Genomic DNA, 21341 nt, shown 5'->3' on the forward strand with positions numbered 1-21341 from the left:
GGGTATCAACCTAGATCAGTATTTTTTTCTAAAACTAAACCATCTGGAGTAAAAATGAAAACCCTGTTTAACTTTGCAAATCAAAAAGGTTTTGTTTTTCCATTTTTAGAGTGAGCAGTACCAGCGCCTGGCCTGAGCCTTCTCACAACACAACTGATGGGGGAGTGGGAGGGCCGGCCCCTTGGGCTGGGCTGGCGTGTGCCCTCAGGGCCCCTCCTCCATGCACTCCCGCTGGTTTTAGAGGCTCAGGCTGAGGGGAGATGTGAGACAGCCGTTCCTGCAGATGACAAGAATTCTTATCCAGGGGCCTTATGTTTCTCGCTTCACTGTCCAGGGAAATAAGCTCATGGTCGAGTTGGCTGGGCATCTCCTCGTGACTCTTGCTGCTACGTTAGAGCTGGTTTGCAGGTGGGGCCTGGGCCTTCCGCGCCATCAAGTGTGGCACTCGTCACAAGGCCTGCCGAAGTCTTCCTTCTCTTCTGTCGCTCCCCACAGATGGAGACAGTGTGAGAACCGAGCTGTCCCTACCATCTTCCACTGCCAGTAAGCCAAGAAGGGTCCAACCGTCCTCACTGCCGGTGGCCGGCCACTGGCGTGGCTCCCTGCCCACGCCGCGCCTACTTGCACTCGTCCCTGGCCTTCATGCGGGCGATGAAGGAATAGCTCTTGTTCCTGCGGTAGTTCTCGTAGGGGTCGTCCAGAGCCACACCCACGCCCTTGTACTGGTCCCACTTATCCCGGACGTCCCCCCCCTTGATGGGGTCCTGGATTCCTTGCTCTTTCACGCCGAGGCCGCCAGATCCACTCCAGCCTGAAGAAGAGAGGGATGAGTGGTTACGACCCACAGAGGAAGCTGAAATTGTGGTGCATTTACCCTGACATGAAGTTAAATGGAAATGCGTTTGGAGAGTCAAACGACATGCAGACGTGCAGTTTATAAATGGGGAACTAAGGGTAGTAAGAAAGGACGCTCAGTAAAAACCCTGCAGGCTCAGAAGTTGGTCATGAGTTGGAGCTTCCTCTGACTTCATCATCCCCCAACCCTGAATGCCCAGAGCGGATTGTTCTGTCTTCCCAGGAACCTTACCCATTTTCACCAGCATCTGATGTCCTTTGTTCTCTTCCCCGAGCCTGGAGTCAGGTATAGGAGGTGCTGAATTAGAACCCAGACCAGCCGAGGAACTAAAATTAAGACAGGTTACGTCTTTTAAAAAAGAGCTGATACATTTATTGGAATGAAAACTTAGAATATTACAGCGTGTAGCTTATACGTAGGGTCACCAGCGTGAGATGGACACACACACACACATTTCGTGTCTCTAGCTTTCTTCTTTATCCTCTTCGCCGGCAGATAAGGGGGTTCCCTAAGACGGCGGCCCCTGCCTCACACTCAGCAGCACAGCCAGGCCACACTGGACCGGTAAAACGGTTAGAAAATAGAGAGCGCAGCCACTGCCTCAGGCTTTACAACGTGACTGCAGAGGTAACAGCGAGGTGTGAGATGAGGTGCCACTGTCACTGTGCTAGTGCTCAGGGGCCCCGAGGTGCTGCCTTGGCGCGGGCCACCGCCAGCGCGTCTTCTAACAACACGTTTCAACATTCACAGCAAAGCATCAGAGGGTTCCAGCGCTACCAGAGGTCATTCTGACAGTTAAGACAGAAATCTTACGGCGGGGTGGGGCTCCTGGACCGCGACCGACGTCTCCTTCCCGGGGAATAGGACTTGGACCGAGAGCGCGAGCGGGTCCGGGAGCGGCTTTGTGAGGAGCGTGATCGGCTGCGGCTCCTGCGGGGCCAGGGGAGAGGAGGCGGGTCAGCGCAGCTGCTGAGGAGCCTCAGGCCTTGCATCCCGAGAGGCGGGGCCCTGCCTACCTGGATCTGGAGCGGGAGTAGGAACGGGAGCAGGAACGAGACCTTGACCTTGAATAGGAGCCGGAAGACTTGGAGGACCTCGAGTTGGAGCGGGAGGAGGAGCGCCCTCGGCTTTTGGATCTGCTCCGAGACCTTGAGGGTCCGCTGCGGGGACAGGCCTGGTGAGCTGGAGCCCCTCCATGGACTGCGCCCAGCCCGCCCCAACCCCCAACTCTAAAAGACCCCTGATGTGCCCAGTCCAGGTGCAGACACACCCTTTCACATCAGGGTTGAATACAGACAATGGCAAGCTTCTCTCTCGTACTGGTGTTTTAACTTCGGCCTTGTGGGAAACAGCTCCTGGTGGCTCACAGCACCTTTATCGTAGGGTGCCAGGCCCACGACCCCGGCAGAGGCCAGAGCTGACCCCCCTTTGCCTGTGCCGGGCACGACACCACAGCTCGCCACAGGCAAAGGCAGGGCTTGCTCCCAGCTGACCTAGGACGAGATGCACTGCGGGGGCCTGACCTCCACACAGGTGGTGGGGTGGGCGTGTGCGCTCTTACCTGTTCCTCTTCTCCTGGCCTTTCCTCCGCCGGGCCCGCATTTTCGCTCGGAAGAACTCATAGAGGCCGTTCTGCTCCCAGCCTTCACTGTAAGACATGGGCGTCCCCTGTATGAACGCAAGCCTCTCTCCCACAGGGAACTTGTGAAAAAGTCACCAGGAGTAAGCCCTACCCGACAGGCCTTCCCTGTTTCACTCAGGATGCTGAGCAAGGCCCAGCACAGAAAGCACTCGGGTGGTCATTGCCACAGGGCTGCCCCTTCTCAGAGGAGCGACCAGGCCCAGAGGCCAGGCCGCCCGCTGGGAGGTGGAGAGGCTGGACTGCACTCCCAGCGCTTCGTGGCTCCCACGCCTTTCCACGCTGGGCTTTCTCCAAATAGTTGAAGAGGGTCTCAGGGTTATTGTAACTGGGGACGAGGAACTCTTGGTTTGTAGGTGGATAGGCCCGTGGCCCCAAACAGGGCAGAAGGCGATTTTAACTGAAGCGAGGAGGCCGCTGGAGGAGGGGACCCCGAGGTAAGCTCTTGTCCTGATGTCGCTAACGTGGTGAAGGCCTTTTATTTATGGCACACATCACGCAAGCTGGGGGAGAAACGGCATCTCCTAACCACACTTTCTCACCTGGGCCTCACACCGCCCTGGGTGGAAGGTGCGACAGTTCGGAGTCTTTCTTGTGAAGCAAACTGAGGAAGACGGGCCAGGAGAGGGGACAGGGGCCTCCCCTCCCATCACCAGCCCCAGCGCCTAGTCTCCCGCAGCCCCGTACCTGTTCCTGGGTCTGTCGTGTGAGGGAGGGCTGTAGAAGGCCTCCACTGCCGCCAGCAGCCTCTCACTGGGTGGCATGGGGGGTGGGAGGCGGATGTCTTTAGGATCCAAAGGCTTGTACTCGTGGTCTTCCAGCTGCAGCAGAGAACACAGCTGTCACTGCTCCCTGCTGGAGCCCATCCAGGGAACTGCGGGGGCTGGGGGAGTCGGGGAGCCGGAGAGCCGGAGAGCCGGGGGCAGGACACAGTTGCCCTGCGCATCAGAGTGCCTCATCCGGTCCTTCCTGGGAAACCCCACCCTCCTGGAGGGTTTGGCCACACCAGTACTTCAATTCCTAAATGGGGTGGTTGAGGGCTCCATGGAAGTCGATAGAAGCTACAGAATTCTCTCTACAAAAATGCAGAGGAGACGTGGCCTCCAAGCTCAGGTGAAGGAAAGACCCCTGTTAATTCACCGACACGCCGTGGATCCCAGACACCCTCCCCTGCCAACCACCGCCCTGTGCCCAGGCGCCTACCCCAGGGGCCCTGCTGTGTGCCCCTTTCTCTGCTCCAGCTCCTACCCCGAGGGCAGCCCCGCTGGCCCCTCTGCCTCCCCTTGCTGCCCCAGTGTGACCTGTCTCAGCTTCCAGTATGCTAATGTCTCAGAGGGGCCGGGGAGTGGCAGTGACCAGTACAGCCAGCATGACCCTCAGAGCGCCCTGAGCCCCAGCCCTGGCTCCCTTCTGACCCCCTCTCCTGCCTTGCTCACCTTGCTCAGCTGGAGACCACCCCTTTTCTGAGAAATCCCTGTCATCAGCCCCTGGGCAAGGTGGCTTCCAAAGGCCAGGACCAAGAGGACCTGCACCTCACGCCCAGCCCAGCCCACTCTGAGCAGCTACCAAACTTGCAGCCCCAGGAGGGAGGCTCGGAGGAAGCAGAGGGGGACACGGGCCTTGCTCGCAGCCACATGTGAGCACGCGAGGCGGTGCTGCTGGCTCAGGCACATCCTCTCTGACTACTTGTCAGGCTCGCTGGGGTGCGGGAAATGAGAGGGGCAGGGGCCCTGGGAAGCAGTGTTTTGTAGCCAATCGGGAAATGGGTTCCACCTGTGAACTTTCCACGTGGAGACCGAGCATTCAAGGCTAAGCTTGGCATTCAACTCTGCAACATTACCTTCACAAGGGGGGCCATCAGCCCGGCAGGGAGATCGAAGTAGGGCACGTTGGGGACCAGGCTGGGGTCGTCGTGGTTGATGTGGGGAGGGCCCTGTCGCCGCATATGAGGGGGCTGCCCGTTGAAGCCGTGGGGAGGAGGGCCGAAGTCAGGGTGCTGGGGCCCACCCCAAGGTGGGTGCTCGTTGATCCCAGGGTGAGGCATGCGGTGGCCAGGATGGTGGTGAGGGGGTCCCATCTCTGCAAAACAGAAACTTGACTCAGGCCTACCGCAAAGTCGAGAGCTGGGCAACGCCAACAGCCCGGTCGAGATCTCCAGGGTAATAAGCGCCAGTGGAAAGGGGCTCAGAGTGGGGCAAGGACACCCACACCCACTTCCTGGGCAGCCCTGCCCAGCACCAACCCTCCGGCTGCTTCATTCACTGCTCAGGGCCACACAGCAACGGGGGAGGAGCCGGGGCTCAGAGTGGCCTGTCCTGCACCCATAGCAGCACCTGACAGACCTCACGGGTGAAAGAAGGAACCACAAGGGAAATCACATAACCTTCAAACAGCCATGTTATGAGCCAAACCGTGTCCCCTGCAAATTCACCCCCAGTACCTCAGACCGTGACTGCATTTGGGAATGGAGCCTGTAATGAGACTACTTTAGATGAGGTCCTATGAGTGGGCCCTGATCCAACACTGACTGATGTCTTTCTAAGAAAAGGAGATTAAGAGACAAACACACACAGAGAAGACCACGGGAAGACACAGGGAGAGGACAGCCATCTACAAGCCACGGGGAGAGGCCTCAGTAGAAACCAACCCCGCTGACACCTTAATCTCGGACCTCCAGCCTCCAAAACTAACTGTCAGAGAAGAATTCCCTGTTGTTGGAGGCACCCAGTCCATGGGACTCTGTTGCAGCAGCCCCAAGACACTCACACAAGCAAGAAACCTGCTACTGGTCTCCAAGCTCAATTTACAGCCAAGAATGGATTTGAGGATAAAGATTGAAGAGTAGGAGAGTTGAAATGAAATTTTTTAGTAAACACAAGATCGAGAAAACTAAAGATTCTTCAAAAAGAAAACAGAACACCTGACGAAAACAGCAAGACGAGGAGCAGGGAATGGCACAAGGGCTGCCGGGCCTGGACTCAGTGGCTCGCTCACTACCTGTCTGTCCACCGTGGGGACTAGGGAGTTCCTTTTCCTTTCAGAACCCCATCATCCTTCCTCTTTTGCGAGATACAGGGCCTCACACCTCAATAGCTGGCCTGGTGCCTTGGCGGTGCCCACACCAGGGTTGCCGGTCTGCCCTCCTCTCCCCACCTTCCTGAGGGACTGAGCTGGGCTCCTCTGGCCCTCCTCCTGTCACCCTGGCTCAGGGCACACCAGGCCACACGGCAGGACCGCCAGCAGTGCCACCAGCCCGCTCAGAAGGCCGGTCCCTCAGGCGCCTCTTCCAGGCCCTGCCGGCGAGTGATCTGACCTTCTCAGGGATCACAAGGCAGGAGAGGGACGTGATCCCTGGCCCGAGGACGGTGCCCCCGAGGGCGACCTTGCACTCACCGGCTTGGAAGTCCCCCTGAGGGTAGTCAAAGCGGTGAGGGTAGGGCGGCCGCTCGAAGGGGTGCCGAGGGGGGAAGTCGTCCTGCATGAAGCGGGGCGGGAAGCGGTTGAAGTTGTGTGGGTGTGGCGGCTGGCTGAACTGCGGGTGCTGCTGGTGGGGCGGGAAGGGCCCGCGGAAGTGTGGCGGCCGCTGCATGCGGAAGGGCGGCTCCCGCTGGCCCCCGCCCCAGGGTGGCTGCTCGTGCTGGCTGTTCCAGGGACCCTCGAACTGGTTGTTCCAGTTGGGGTCGGGCTGACTGTTCCAGGGGGCGTCGCGCTGGCCATTCCAGCCAGGGTCCCCACGCTGCTCGCCCCACATTCCCTCGTGGCTGTTGTTCCAGGGCGGGCAGTGGGGCGGCCCGCCCTGGTGGTGTGGGTAGGGGGGCTGCTCAGGAGGCTGCAAGGCAAAGAGCAGACGTGAGACCCAGCCTGCACTGGGCACGCGGGGCACCCAGCAGACACCTGCCGACCTCAGTCTCCGGCGGTGGAGGTGGCCCGGCCCCAAGCACAGCACCCCCCGGAGCTGCAGGCCTACAGCCTGGCTGGGCGCTGCCACCTTCACTCTGACGCGTGCAGAGGATGCTGTGGTGCCCGCCCGTCCCCCAGGCCCAGACTCTCAAGTGCTGTACCTGCACCTGGGCTGGGGAGCACCCCCTGACCCCATGCCTGATAGAAGCTGGGGGATGAACAACAGCCCACGAGCCCCTCAGTGGGACAGTGCAGGGGTGCGGCCCCACCACTCCCAGGGCACAGAGGCTGAGCCGCAGGGCCCACGGCAGAGCCCGCCCTGACGACACCCCGTCCCTGCCTGTTCTCCCTTCCCTGTCACTTCTCTTCCCTACGCTGCCTCCTGGGGTCACCTGCCCTCTCACACCCTTATCTCAGAGTCTGCTGTGTTTCCAGGAAATGGCTTTCTGTAAGTTGAAGACCATAAGCCCTGGAGCTTGCCCAGCTGCTGCTTTGAAGACTTAAAGAGCCAGGACTGCAACCCAAACTCAGGGCCAGGGTGGCCTGTGCCTGGATGAGGCTGCCCAGAGGGCCTCCTCTAGGGTCAGGGCTGGGTGGCTCCACTGACCACAAGCACAGGGAGGCCGGCCCCGGCCGCCACACCCTCAGGTTTTCAAGAGAAGCCAAGAAGGCAGATTTTCAATATGGCAGCTATTTCAATATGTAAGACACCACGTGGGCAGCCCAGGCTGTGGTTTCCTATTGTGGACTGTGGGTGCACTGCTGGCCTTCAGTGGGGGAGCCCCACTGTTGTGAGCCTAACCTGCCGGTCCCCAAAAAGACTGAGCCGGGAGGCACTAGGGGCATCTGTTTCCACACCAACGAAAGGAGGGAAGTGCCCCCGCATGAGAGGGCACCCAACACTGCAGGGCTCACAGCAGGCACCCAGAGGCGGGAGCTGTCTTTGTGGGGATGCCCCGTCTTTTGTGATGTTAAATCTCTTGTCCGGAAGCTGAGGGTGGGCTGGGGGGACTCACAGCCATGACACTGCACTTGCCAGCCCAGAACTGTCTCCCTTACGCCCCCTCCACACAGGGTCAACCAGGAGGGCCACGTCCACCATGCCTGGTCGAGAGGCAAGTGGACACCCAGAGCTAGACCGGATTGCTCTACCCAGGTCCAGTGGCCAGAGAGCAAGCTGCGGGGTGTTTTCCAGTCATGTTATGCTGGATGAGAATGACCCCTGCCCTGGCCTAGAAGTTTCTGACTCCAAGGAACCTGGAGGGAGAGAAGAATGGACCAGCACCCCAGTCCCACAAAATGCTGCTAGCCTGGTATTTCTGACCTTTCCTTTCCTTATGAAAGCACCATGTTCTTTCTAGGGTGATGAGATGTTGACACTGCTGGTCAAACGAGTTAAAAAGGGAAGGAAACAAATCGCCTTGCTGTACTTCATGGTGTGAAACTTCTCAGCATTCACAGGAAAATGGGGACCTGTGTTACAGAGAAGCCCAGAAAACCAAACCTCCCGGGAAGGATGTAAAGGCCCAACTTTCTTCCCAGCTCAGTTCCCATACTTCGGAGAGACTATCACCTTCTTGCCACCCCCCCAAACCCCAGGCCCTGCTGCAGAACCTCGTTGCCCAGGGAGCCCTAAAAGCCCATCAACCCGCATAGCAGCCATCACCCACCTGCCTGCCGTCCAGTTGAACCCAAGTGTGCCCCACCTGACCCTGCAACAAGTTCTAAGAGATACCTGCTGTTGGCCCCAAGGAGCAACGGGGTGAGGCTGGTCAAACCACGGGGGCTTGTTAGGTGGGATCTGGTCATGGGGCCCAGGGCCCCGGGGGCCGGTGGCAGCAGGGTCCTGGACCCCTCCTGAGGCGTCGTACTCGGAAGAGCCGGGTATCTGGATAGGAGGCTTGTTGTCATCTAGAACCAGGCAAAAAAGCACTCAGAGAAGGTGGCAGCAGGAGGCCCCAACCGAAATGATCTTCAGCAAGCACCCAGGGCCAACCCAGGCTGGGCTTACTGCCCACTAAACCCTTGCTTCTTGACCCCACTGAAAACTGCCATTGCCTCCGGGAAGGCAACACGAAGAGAGGCCTGACCTTGGCCAGGAAACACCCCTCACTCCTTTGAACGCTTTACAATAAGTATCCTACTTATTGATCGATAAGCCATATTGATTTTACTTTGCTCAATAATTTTTATCAATTAAAATTTTTATTTGATTTTTGGCCGCGCTGGGTCTTTGTTGCTACGCGCAGGCTTTCTCTAGTTGCAGCGAGCGGGGGCTACTCTTCGTTGCGGTGCGCGGGCTTCTCATTGTGGTGGCTTCGCTTGTTGCGGAGCACGGGCTCTAGGCGCATGGGCTTCAGTAGTTGTGGCACACGGGTTCAGCAGTTGTGGCACATGGGTTCAGCAGTTGTGGCACACGGGTTTAGTAGTTGTGGCTTGAAGGCTCTAGAGTGCAGGCTCAGTAGTTGTGGCGCACGGGCTTAGTTGCTACACGGCACGTGGGATCTTCCCAGACCAGGGCTCGAACCCGTGTGCCCTGCATTGACAGGTGGATTCTTAACCACTGCGCCACCAGGGAAGCCCCCATCATCTCTTTATTAAGTACCCTTTTTGCATGTAGTTGAAAGATTTCTTCCCATCTGATGTTAGATTTTCTGGTATTAAACCATCCTTATATATTCCTGAGACATATCCTATTTGGTCATGACACATCTTTTAAATACTTTGCTAGATTTCACCTGCTAAGACTTCACTGGGTTGGCCAAGAAATGCCTTCAGTTTTTAAGTAAAAATAAAAGACACGTTTTTCATTTTCACCAAAAACTTTATTTTTTTAAAATTAATTTATTTATTTTTGGTGGTGTCGGGTCTTCGTTTCTGTGCAAGGGCTTTCTGTAGGTGTGGCGAGCGGGGCCAGTCTTCGTGTGGTGCGCAGGCCTCTCACTGTCGTGGCCTCTCCTCTTGCGGAGCACAGGCTCCAGAAACGCAGGCTCAGTAGTTGTGGCTCACGGGCCCAGCTGCTCCGCAGCATGTGGGATCCTCCCAGATCAGGGCTCAAACCCGTGTCCCCTGCATCGGCAGGCAGACTCGACCAATACGCCACCAGGGAAGCCCCAAGACCTTTACTGAACAATGTATTGACCCTTTTGTTCCACTACCTCCTGCCATTTTTCAGGCAACTTCGTAATTCCATCTTCCCAAAACTTTTTATCTTTTTGAGCAAAGGACTGTTCCAGGTGCCTTTTACAGTGTTCCAGGGAATTGAAAATTTTTCCATTAAGAGAATTTTGTAAAGACCAAAATAAATGGAAATCCGAAGGTGCAACGTCTGGTGAACACAGCGGATGAATCAGAACTTCCCAGCCAAGCTATTAACAGTTTTTGGCTAGTCATCAAAGAAGCATGCAGTCTTGTGTTATCCTGATGGAAGATCATGCATTTTCTGTTGACTAACTCTGGACGCTTTTCGTCGAGTGCTGCTTTCATTTGGTCTAACTGGGAGCAGTACTTGTTGGAATTAATCGTTTGGTTTTCCGAAGAAGCTCATAATAGAGGACTCCCTTCCAATCCCACCATATACACAATGTCACCTTCTTTGAATGAAGACCGGCCTTTGGTGTGGTTGGTGGTGGTTCATTTCACTTGCCCCACAATCTCTTCCTTTCCACACTATTGTACAGTATCTACTTTTCATCGCCCGTCACATGTTTTAAGAACGGAACGTTTTCATTATGTTTAAGTAGAGAATTGCATGCAGAAATACGGTCAAGAAGGTTTTTTCACTTAACTTATGTAGAACCCAAACATCAAAGCGATTAACATAACCAAGTTAGTGCAAATGATTTTCAACGCTTGATTTGGATGTTCTGAGTATGCTGGCTATCTCCCGCGTGGTATAACGTTGATTGTTCTCAATTAATGTCTTAATCTGATCTTTATCAACTTCAACTGGTCTACCCGATGGTGGAGCACCATCCAGCGAGATATCTCCAGCACGAAATTTCGCAAACCACCTTTGACACGTTTTGATCAGTCACAGCACCTTCTCTATACACTGCAGAAATCTTTTTTTGCATTTCGGTTGTGTTTTTACCTTTCTTGAAATGATAAACTGTAATATGTCGAAAATGTTGCTTTTTTTTTTTTTTCTATCTTCAGTATTAAACGGGCTACACAAAAATTCACCAATTTTGATGTCTTTTTTAAAATGCACGCTGATATGACAGCTGTCACATACAATCTAACAAAATTGTTTTGAATGAAGTTAAAGACAACTAAGTGCTATCAGAGCCATCTTATGGAAAAAACCGAACGAACCTTTTGGCCAACGCAATATTTACTAATTCTTCATCTTTGCTCAGAAGTGACACTAGGTTACATTTTTCTTTCTTTCCCTGTCCATGTCCATCTGGTATCAGTTATCCTAGCCTCGAAAATTGACTTAGAGAGCTTTCCTCTCCATTCTCTGGGATGGTTTGTATAGGAGAACTGTCTCAGTTGTAAGGGCGTGGTTACACTTACCTGTGAAATTACCTGCCTGGTGCTTGTAAATAGATTAGAATCTGCTCCTCGGATTGGGCCTGAGACCACAGAACCAGACCCCTTCCTGGGGGAGGAGACTGCTTTCTGGAGGCTGCCTCCTGGGGGCAGGTGCTCAGGGAGCCACGTACCAGGCTGGGTGGTTGGCGGGATGGCCGGGGCAGGCGTGGGGGCGGGGGGCGGCGCAGGCGGCGGCGGCGTGGCCTTGACTTCAGCTTCCATTTGCGGCATCTGGATCTGCGGCTGCGGCTGCTGCTGCTGCTGCTGCTGCTGGGCCAGGCTGTTGACAAACTCCTCATGCTGTGTCTTGAGGGTCTGGATCTGCTGCTGGAAGGCCAGCTGCACTGGCTGGACCACCGAGGAGTACTCATTGATGAGGGTTGCCTGATGGAGAGCAGGGCAGCCGGCACTCAGGACATGAGACTCAAGGTCCGAGACCCTATGGAGCAGCACGGGGACAAATGCCTGGGGAGCACCCAGAAGGTTGGGGTGATGCTACGGGCAGCAAGGCCCAGGGACCCAGGGCAAGCAGGCGATTGTCACGTAAAACAATCAACTTGAGCTTGACAACCACAGAGCATCTCAATCTAGCCGGACTTGGTGACTTTTGGTGCTGGGCAGTTTAGAATTCCCTAACAATGCGAATAAGCAAGGACAGCCGTGCCCTGGAGTGCCACGCAGACATTAAAATCCCACCACTGACAAACGTCCTAGGACATGCTCACAGGCGGTACTTCTTACTCACTGTATGGCTTTGAGCAAGTCACAACCTCCCCGGAGCCTCAACTTCCTCACCTGTAAAATTGGACAATAACGGGGCCTACCTCCGAGGACTCGGGGAAAATGCAGTGAAAGGAACTTGGGTGACTCAGTAACCATGAGCTGCTACCGCCATCTCAATAGGAGAAAAGCAGTGAATATCACTGTGGTATGGTGGTATGAGCCCATTTTTATTTGGTATGAGCCCATTTTTATTCATCAATTAAAAAAAGGGAGTAAAACTTAGAAAAAGTCTGAAATGTACTTTCCTCATTTGCCTTTCTGAGCATGAAAGCTTCTCCCCTGTAGGGAGGGTGGCAGTCAGGAGCATCACAGAGGAAACGGTCAACATATAGCTTCTCACATTCAACCAGACCTGTGCAGGAAGACATCTTCCGGCCTGGGAAAAGGGGGTGTGAACTGTGCCTTTCACCCAAGCAGCTGTAGATGGGATAGCAACGCCGGCACCACAGGAGAGGTGACCAAGGAGATCCGGCCCTCCTCTCCCTGCTCTGCGACCCCGACCTCTGAGCAGATGCCCCCTCAGAGAGAAGATGTGCACACGGGACACCGTGCACAACACGATGACTGTGGCAGCCTAGACTATGCCAGGGTTTCCTCATGCTCCCATCACACCTGGAGGACCAGAGCAAATGGGCCAAAGGCACCCCTGAGAGCAGAGCCTAAAGCAGGTAACCTGGTCACAAGCTCACCAGGAAAAGTCTGGCGGGCTCGCCTGGGAGGGCTCACTGGCTGCTGTGGACGGGGTGGGGGCCCCCGAAGCTGCTCCTCAGACTCTGCCTCCCACCCCTCACCACCACCCCAGGGGCACGCCGGGGAGTCCAGCTGGGAAAATGCCACCAGGACTCTGAGGTCACCACCCTACGGGTGGTGCCCAGCCCCCAACTTCAGGGAGCAGCACACACCTGGTACTGGCCGAGCCCCAGGGCCGGGCTCTGTAACTGCTGGATGATGGAGTCGTCAAAGTAGCCGTTCTTCTCCCAGAGCTGCAGGAGCTGGACGTTGGGGAGGAGGGAAAGGCCATGTCAGGGGAAAAACGAGTGCCACCCCCCTAGCCCCTGCTCATCTCCTGCCCCCCCGCCCCCCGCCGGCTGCCCCTTGTACCCGGGCAATCTTCTGCTGCTTGTCCTCCTCCACGGCCAAGAAGCTGGTACAGTAGATGGGCACCACGACCTTCTGCAGGGCGGCCAGCAGCTCCCGGGCCTGCTTGCGCTGGCTGTGAGGGAGAGACCTTCCGCGCGTCAGGGCCCTGGGGCGGGACCCGGCCACGCGCCCGTTACCATCGCGGCTCCAGCCACAGCACCCTCTGCCTTCTTGGGACACGGGCCCCCAACCCGGCTGGGACAAGGGCTGGGCTCCCCACAAGATGGATGGACGGCAGTGGGAGGAGGGAAAGAACACAGCCTGGGGACTTTCAGAGCAAGGCCTCTCACCCTGGTCCCCTTATCAGTAAGATAACCCTTCTCTCCCAGGGTGGCATAAGGATGGACAGACGCAGGCCTGTGAGAGCCCCAGCTGCCCACAAAGGCTGAGCTGGGGTTGCTGTAGGTATAGGGCCTTGTCCATGCAGCCTCACTCGGCACTGTCACCCCCTAGGCACGAGGAAACCTGGGCTGGGACCCCACCTTCCACGAGGCAGAGGGAGTGTGCGGGCTGCCAGATGCCTAGGAGCCTGAGGCCTGACAGGGTGAGGCGGCCTCTCGGGGGGCAGGCCGCATAAATGAGCGTGGAGGGCCCGCAGCTGTACAATGAGGTGGCAGAGCCCGGGGAAGAAGGTGGGCAGCTAGAACCCCTCTCAGAGGCGAGCTCACCAGAGGGAGCTCGGAGAGAGCAGCAAGTGCCCAGGGCCGGGAAGCCAGGTTGGGGGAGGGAGGGCAGCCCAGGCAGGAGGACGGGGCGAGCCGCACTGGGCTTCCAGACAGTGAGGCTCAGGAAGCGGGTGGCTGGAGAAGTGCCAGAAACAGGGCTGTCTCTGCAGATCTGCCCTGAGTCAGCGGAGCGGCTGGCGGAGCAGGAGGCAGACAAGGTTCCGAACAGCTACTTATTTCCCAATGGCAGAGAAATAGGGGAAAGTGATGTAGGGAGCGCGGAGTGACACCGGAACCGCCCACATGGCACATGAAGCAGGGAGGGGCAGGGCCCGGCTGCACGTGGGCAGAAGGGGCAAGACCTGGGTCTGAGTCTGCTGCCCTCACAGGAGCTGTCCCCCAGCCAGCCAAGTTCAAAGACAAATGTGGCAGCCAGTCTTCACAGCTACAGGCTAGCCTTACTAGCACCACGAGCTTTCCCCTGTCTCTGGCCTAGGCATCTTGTTTCTCGACTTAACCTTTGTCAAAAGGCACCGAAGAGGCCATGTGGAAGTAAACACTGGCCTGGCCTTAGGAGGGCTGGGGGGTGGGGGTGGGGGGCAGAGGGTCAGCCAGGGGGACCCTATGGGAAGGTTCCTGAAGCAGAGCAGAGTCAGGTGACTGGGGTGTGCATAGGTCAGTGAAAGGGAGCTGGCAGCTGACAGAGACACTGAAAAACACCCAGAAACTGCCCTGAGAGCAGGGAGTGAGGGGACAGCGGCCCCAGGTGGGGCGAGAGGTCTGGGGTAGTGGCTGAGGTGGTGGGGGGTGCGGGTGGCTGTCCTCCCGATGGAGGGCTTGTGGCTCAGACCGACCCTCCCCCTGGGTCTTCGGAAGAGTGGTTCCCAGTCCCGGGACAGGCCAGGCTCTGGAGCGCAGAGCATCGGCCGGGAGAGGGAGAAGGAGCAGGAGGGAAGGCGGAGCTGGCAGGGCCCTCACCAGTGGTGCAGCACATCATTGATCAAGTAGATGAGGTGCAGCCGCAGCTCGAAGTGCGCCCCATCGGCCGTGATGCGGTTCCGGAGGTGGCCCGCCATCAGCTCGCAGTGAGGTGGGGACTTGGCGTTGCTGAACATCCAGTTCTTCCCAGCCTGCAACAGCCAGGGTGGTGGGTGAGTGGGGCTGGCCTTCTCCAGGCCAAAGTGTGTACAGACGCCCGGGAATGTCGGACGGCCTCTGCCTGCCTTCCACCTTTCTTGGTGGGGGAGCCCACGGAAGTGCTCATGAGGGAAGGGGATGCGGAGACGGGGTGCCCCTAGAGCAGCCCTGGCCCAGACTGGCTGCAGGAGCTCCCACCTAGTCAGGAGCACCAGGTTCTGGGAGCACGCCCCCAGCCCCACCCCGCCCTCACCGAGATGGCATCTTTGGTGCAGGTGTCGATGATGGGCTGCAACAGGTTGTCAAACTCGTTCATGTCCAGCTGGGTCTCCTCCAGGAGCTTCTGCATCTGCTGTTCCACCGCGTGGGCCACGGCTGCTGTCACCTGCTCCTAAAAGGCCAAGTGGGACCGAGACTGTGTGAGGAGGAACCTTGGCCCAGGCCCAGCCAGGCTGGCCCATCAGTGCCCTGCCCCCAACACTCACGCCCAAAGCCTGAGACACGCATCTGTAAGTCATGGCTGTAACACGCAGAGCAGGCAGAGGATAAAGCCAGACAAGATACAGGGGGATACAATGTCTCCCCGGAGATGACAGACAGAAAGATTAAGACCCAGAGGAACAAGGAACCTCTGCACATCAATTCACCAAAAAAAGAAAGAAAAATGAGTGGCAGGTGTGAACACGGTATGGCGAGGACAAATATAAACAGTCACCAGTCAAGTAAAAGCAGAACAACCTCACTAGCAACCAGGGAGTCCGAAGTTAAAACATGACGCCAGACTTCTGCCCGTTAGGTTAGCAAACTGAGATATGGCTGAGACCCGGTGCTGCTGGGGGGACAGGCAGTCAGCCCAGGGCTGGCTGAAGCCAGACTGCCCAGTCTGTGACGAGCTCCGTATGGAAACTGAGGGTAAGCATTCTGGAGCGTTTTGTTTTCAATAATACAACCGTAACTTACGTCTTGATCCAGTACTAAAATTGGGGCTGGCGTTTCAGATATCTTTTCATCCATCTTATGTTTCTGGCAACTTATCCTATTGTATTTGGCCAAAGTACCAGACTGTGATGGATTGGGACAAAAGGGTCCTTCCCCACAACAGCTTGGAGTGACCTAACTAGCAGGAGCTGGTGCCAGTGGCACCAGAGGCCACCTGGATTCTCTGTCACACAATTTCCAATGTGCAGTCTCACTTGTCACATCCACTCCAGCACAACGGGTGTGTGGGTATCAAAGCTCGTGCAGTGACCTCACTGGGATGAGAAGCAACCTCCGTGTCCAGCATCGGGGTCAAGCTAAACACAACATGGGCGGTGGCAGCACTGGAGGGATAATGACTGTCAGGCGCCGAGCCCTGGACAACGGGACATCCCCGTCCTCAGCGCTGACACCGAATATTAGCGTCAATGTACAGATACAAAAACTGAGGCACAGAGGGTGAACTCTGGGTACCCACCTCAGGTCAAGAGGGGCGGGGGAGGGGGAGGGGCCGGCCCGTACCTGTCTGAGGGCCAGCAGGTGCTGCTCCTGCTGCTGCAGGTTCCACTGGCTCTGCTGGATGAGCTCGTCCATGGATGGGGTGCCCTGGGCTGGCGGGATGGGCGCCGCGGGGGCCAGCGGGGGCTGTGGCAGCGGTGGCAGGGCCGTGGCCGCTTCCAGCTCTGGGGCCTGCTGCTTGCAGATGACTGGCAGGAGAGGAGGAGAGGTGGCCCCTGTGAGGAGGTGGCTGGGGTCCAGGTATCCCCTTGGCCGCCTCTTGGGCAGCTCTGAGCCCCGGGGGCTCCCCTCCCTATACTCGCCACCCAGAAGAGGGACCCCTGCGACGTGCCGCCGCCATGCGTGCCCTGTATCATGGGGCCTAGCCCTGGATCCCTTCTGCCTTCCTGCTCGTCCTCTCCTCGGAGACCTTTGGGACTGTCATCTCACCACTCGTTAGCCAACACCGTCCAGCCTTGCCCACTGTCCTTCGGCCCAGAGGAAGCCTGAGCCCACCCCCTCCACCTTCTCCACACCTTGCCTGGGCCTGAAGCAACAGCCCCTCCCCGAGGGAGTCTCTCAACCCCCAGCAACCTCCGCAGCTATTTCTAACGCCTGCTGTCCCCCAGTCTGCTCTCCCCGTTCAAGACAGCAAAGCCACCGGACCTCTGGATGGCGACCAGCAAACCCACGCACCTGCGGCCCTACGGCAGCACCCGACACATGCTGTGGCCCCCCTACACCCCACCCTTTGCCTTCCTTCCACTGACTCTACTCCTCTGCATTCAAGGGTCAATCCATATTGAGGCGACGTGGGATGCCCTATCCTGCTAGCAGGAGATTGCATTGGGCAGGTGCAGGCCCCAAACCTCGCCAGATGAGACGGGAGGGGAGGACTTGGGGGAAGGGTCCCTGGACAAGATGGCCTCCCCCTCTGCATTTGGGCCTCGGCTGGTCTGAGCGTGACCACGCTCTGCTGGAGCCCTTCTGAGTCCCACTCTAAGGGGGCCCAGCCTTTGGACAGAGCCATAAAAGGACGGTGGGGTGGGGGGTGTCATCCAGGGCCCACCATTGCTTAGGTCTGAGGCAGGCCTTCACCAAAGGCACCTTATGGGACCACCCCCACCCCCTGACTTGCGCTCTGGATCCTACCCTCCCAGAGACGCTGCTTCAGGAAATGTGTCCTCTCGCTCTCCTTCCTTCATTTTCTCTCTTTACTAACTCTGCCCCAGCAACATCTAAACACACCCAAGTCTTTGATCTTCAAAAGCTCCCTCTTCATCCATGCCCCGCTCTCGACAATTTTACAACCAAGATTCATCTTCAATTCTTCATCTCCCCTTTATCTCAACCCACGGAGGTCTGGCTCCGCCCACCCACCCCACCCCCAAAGCCACTGCGGTCATCCCCACTCAGCCTGATGGCCCCGTCTCAGCTCCTTGTCTCACGTGGCCGGTGTGGCCATCCCCTTGGCCCCTTCTTCCTCTATCCGACCCTCACATACTGAGATGCCCGGTCTGAGAATTAAGCCCCCTCCTCTGAGCAAGCCCCTAGGGGAACATGACATCTTCCTGTGGCTGCAGTTATAAAGTGCACTCTATGACCCCTAAATCTATCATCGCCATCCTGGATTCCTCAAGCTTTGGGTCTAATTACAGACCAAATAGCCACTGCTTTCCACAGGCACCTCAAACAGGCATGGGTTCCCTCTCACCCTGCGTTCCACCCCCTCCAAAGCTCCCCTTCTGACCCGTGGCTGGCACAGCTACGCCACGTACCCGAGCCAGAAGTGAGAAGGTTCATGCACCTTTCTCTCCCTTGCACTTCACACTAACAAGCTGCCCCACACAGTCAAGTCACCCTCCTAGATCACATGCCAATCTATCTGTGTCCCGCCATCACTGCCATGACTCTGCTGTCACCTGCATCAACCTGGGAACTGGTTTCCCTGCATCCAGTCCTGCCTCCCCTCTCCTTCTCTACTCTGCGGCTGTAGTGCCGCTGCTCAAAGTGTGGTTCAAGGGCCAGCCCCAGGTGACGCCAAGACTAGACAAGCACAGAAATGGCGAGGGAGTGTTTTGGCACTTTTACAGCAATTTGATGTTTCATGATGCATGTTTTTTTCCCCATTTTTTTCTTTTCTTGGTCATGCCACGTGACTTTCGGGATCTTAGCTCCCCGAGCAGGGATCGAACCTGGGCCCTGGCAGTGAAAGCGCCAAGTCCTAACCACTGGACCGCCAGGGAACTCCCATCATTGTTCACATTTTTATTGTACTTTGCCAAACTGTACTTTTTGCAACAGATCAGAAAAAAACAAAAAACAGTCCTTCACCAGAGTCTGTGAGGCGCCAACCTCAAGCGGTCCCAGGACTCAGTCTTCTCAAACCACCAGGGTGAAGGGCTGGCTACAGAGTGGCTAGCCCTGCTCCAGAACACAGTTCTGAAACCGTTCTACAGCTTCCCCAAAGCTTCCAGAAATCCTAAGTCCTTGGTAAGCCAGCCCTCCCTGCTGTGCACCCTCACTTCTGGCCGCTCCAAGAATCCCTCCTTCTCTGGGCTTCAGGCACCCTGAGCTTTTGCCCCCCTCCTCCCAGCCCCTCCTAAGGCTCGTGCCTCCATCCCAACACTCCTGGCTCCTCAGTTTCCGTGTGTCTAACTCTGACATGGACTTTAATGGCAACGGAGATATTCTTACCTGCAGAAAGCATTTCCTGAGTCCTGATCTTCCCCTGCTAGAAACACCCCAACTTCCCCCCATTATGGCACCAAGTCCCAAGCAGCCCCCGAATTCTGACTTTCAGGGTGGGAGTGCTCCCCTCGCAGGGGAAGCAGCTCTCACCTCATGGTCACTCGAACCCAAACACCATCCTCCCCTGCCCAGTTATGCCACCGGCATCAATATCCAACTGGCGCTTCAGTTCACAGATTCTACCCCTTAACCCCACCTGTCCCCAAGCCCACTGCCTTTACTCAACTCACCGACTCAATTCAGACTTTACCACCAACTGCCATCCCAGCCTCCACTCACGCTCCCTCCAGCCTGTTCTCCACGCAGGCCACACAAACCCGACCCACCTCTCCCTTGTTTCAACCTCCCTTGTGGCTTCCCACTGCCTACAGCAGAAGTTTTAAAGTTGACGTGCTGGGGCTAAGGAACGGTTGCTCCAGAAACACATAAATGGGTACATTTTGCCTAGGCAACCTGAAATCTTCCCCACCCTCATCTCAAACCTTAAACAGGCACCAGAAGAACCCCTGGATTAAAGAAGAAAACCCAAACTTTCCCCTGGAAACTTTCCCACTCCAGATCAACCCCCTCCCCCATCTACACACATCTACACTCCAGCTATGCTAGGCCTCTTATGATTCCTCTCCTGGCTCTCAAAACACACTGTGCTTGTTCAAGCCACTGTACTTTGCTATGTCTTACAAACTATCGATCACCTACTACCTGCTACCTATTGGGCACAACACTGACCCAAACAAGGTCTGGTTGGCCTCAGGGAGCTTGTAGTCCAGGGAGCATTCACCTTTCAATGTCCACCTACTTGGCAATCTGAAACACAACGTTATCTAGAAGCTAGAGATTTGCTACTGAACAATACAGATGTGAACTCAGGGACTATCTATCTGTTATTCAAAGACCAGCTAGGATAACTGACCTCATCTTAAATTCTCTTAATTTCAAGCCGGAACCTTGAAGCCCAAACCAGTGAACATAAACAGCTGCAAAGAACTAAAGCCCACAGGACAATTAGTTTTGATCTGGACTGCAACCATCTGAAATGCACAAAAACCTTGCTGGACCGACGGAGAGCCCGCAAAGGGGGCTGGACGGTACCTGCCAGGAGGGTCCCACCCAGTCCGGCTTCTATCACTTCCTCCCTGGAAAACACTGAAGCAGTCACTCTACTCGCTGATCTCAGTCATCATGTTTGCAAAACAACAGAAATCCCTGATCTGGAGCCCAGAAGGAGAATCGATAACCTCGATCTCCATGACACTCGGGCCCTGCAGCCGCAGGGCTGTGGGAACAGCCGAAAGAATCGTGAAGGCCAAACTAACTCATTTTCACAGAGAAATAGCATGCGACCCAAAAGAAGGCGTTTTGTGGCAGAGCCCGAAATTGGAACCAGAGAAAGGATTCGTTCGAGAGGGCGCCCTGAGAGCTGGCGAGGACTCACGCTGCTGCTGCTCTAGAGCCAACTTGCACTTGTAGTAACTGTAGAACTCGCCTCCGAACAGAAACGAGAATTTCGGGTTATCCTTCTGCTTCTCCATAGTCATCTTTTCAAACTCGGGACCGTTCCGGGCCACGAACTGGGCCAGCTTGTCGATGACATTTCGGAGTTCCTGGTCTGGAAGACGGAGAAAAGGCCACGCGGAGCGTCAGCGAGGACCGCCCAAATCCGGGGGCCCTGGCTTCCCGGCCCGCGTCCGCGGGGCCGGGGTCCCTAGGGGTGGGCCCAGGAGCAGCCGCCCTTGTACGGGTCCCGATAGGGGCCAGAAGCGCTCCGGGAATGCGGGGATCCGCGGGAGAGGCCGCAGGCGAACCCGGGAGGCCGAGCCCCGCCCCCTCCTAGGCCCGGGGACCCCGAAAGGCGGGGCGGGTCAACAAGGGATTCCGGGGAGAGAGAAACGGCCCCCGAGCCCGGGCTGGGCCTCACCATCGGGCGGCAGCGGCATCTCCATGGCTCCGGCCGCGGGGAACGTCCTCCACCACCACTCGATCACCCACCAGGGCCGTCTGCGGAAGCCGGCCGGAAGTGGCGCGAGGGAGCCTTTTACGGCTGGCCTCGCGGGCTGCTTCCGCCCGCCACTTACGGCCGTCGCCGGGAAACCCCGGAAGTGAGGGCACAAGGCGGGAGGGAAGAAGCCGCGCGAGGCCGGGCGCGCAGGAGGGGCCAGCGAAGTGTACGCGCAAGGGTTTTCTCGCGCATGTGCGGAGTGGGCTGTTGTCGTGCGACGCCCAGGAGCTGCTAGAACTGAGCGGACGGCTGTTAGCCGCGGCCGGGGCGTTTTCTCAGCTCAGCGTTGCAACCGGAAGGCTTGGCCGGCCTCGTTCTCCGCGGGACTAGGGAGCCTGGGGTGTTCCTGCCCCGGTCAAGGCCTGTTTCCTCCTCGCGGGGCGGCGGTAAGGAAAATACGAGGTGAGGTGCGTCTGGGCGGCTCCTGGGCCGCGACGCCTGTCACATGCTCCCGGG

The 21341-nt window shown here is 57.0% G+C and overlaps 2 protein-coding genes across 4 annotated transcripts in view; one reads left to right on the forward strand and one right to left on the reverse strand.

The window, feature by feature from the left end:
- Positions 1–7931, forward strand: part of LOC307183506 (uncharacterized protein C19orf44) — a 31053-nt gene extending 23122 nt beyond the window's left edge. The window contains exon 9 of one of the 3 annotated variants that reach the window (XM_079916103.1): positions 7757–7931. The gene's annotated coding sequence lies outside the window, so the exon portion shown is untranslated. Of the gene's footprint in view, positions 1–495; positions 621–1606; positions 1871–7756 lie in introns of those variants that run through there. The other 2 variants (XM_079916102.1, XM_079916104.1) reach the window with 2 other exon arrangements.
- On the reverse strand, positions 600–21058 carry CHERP (calcium homeostasis endoplasmic reticulum protein). Its single transcript, XM_079916099.1, has 17 exons — positions 20805–21058; positions 20322–20495; positions 16160–16344; positions 14913–15050; positions 14501–14652; positions 12819–12930; positions 12620–12709; positions 11066–11318; positions 8131–8306; positions 5889–6324; positions 4336–4574; positions 3183–3316; positions 2418–2504; positions 1873–2016; positions 1670–1786; positions 1088–1182; positions 600–811 (listed from the first exon to the last, which is right to left on the reverse strand). Exons 1-17 carry the CDS (start codon positions 20827–20829, stop codon positions 618–620), a joined length of 2751 nt encoding a protein of 916 aa, XP_079772225.1. The 5' UTR covers positions 20830–21058; the 3' UTR covers positions 600–617.
- Positions 21059–21341: the final 283 nt, after the last annotated feature.

Source organism: Stenella coeruleoalba (genome assembly GCF_951394435.1).
Source record: "Stenella coeruleoalba genome assembly, chromosome: 3".
Classification (NCBI taxonomy): Eukaryota; Metazoa; Chordata; class Mammalia; order Artiodactyla; family Delphinidae; genus Stenella; species Stenella coeruleoalba.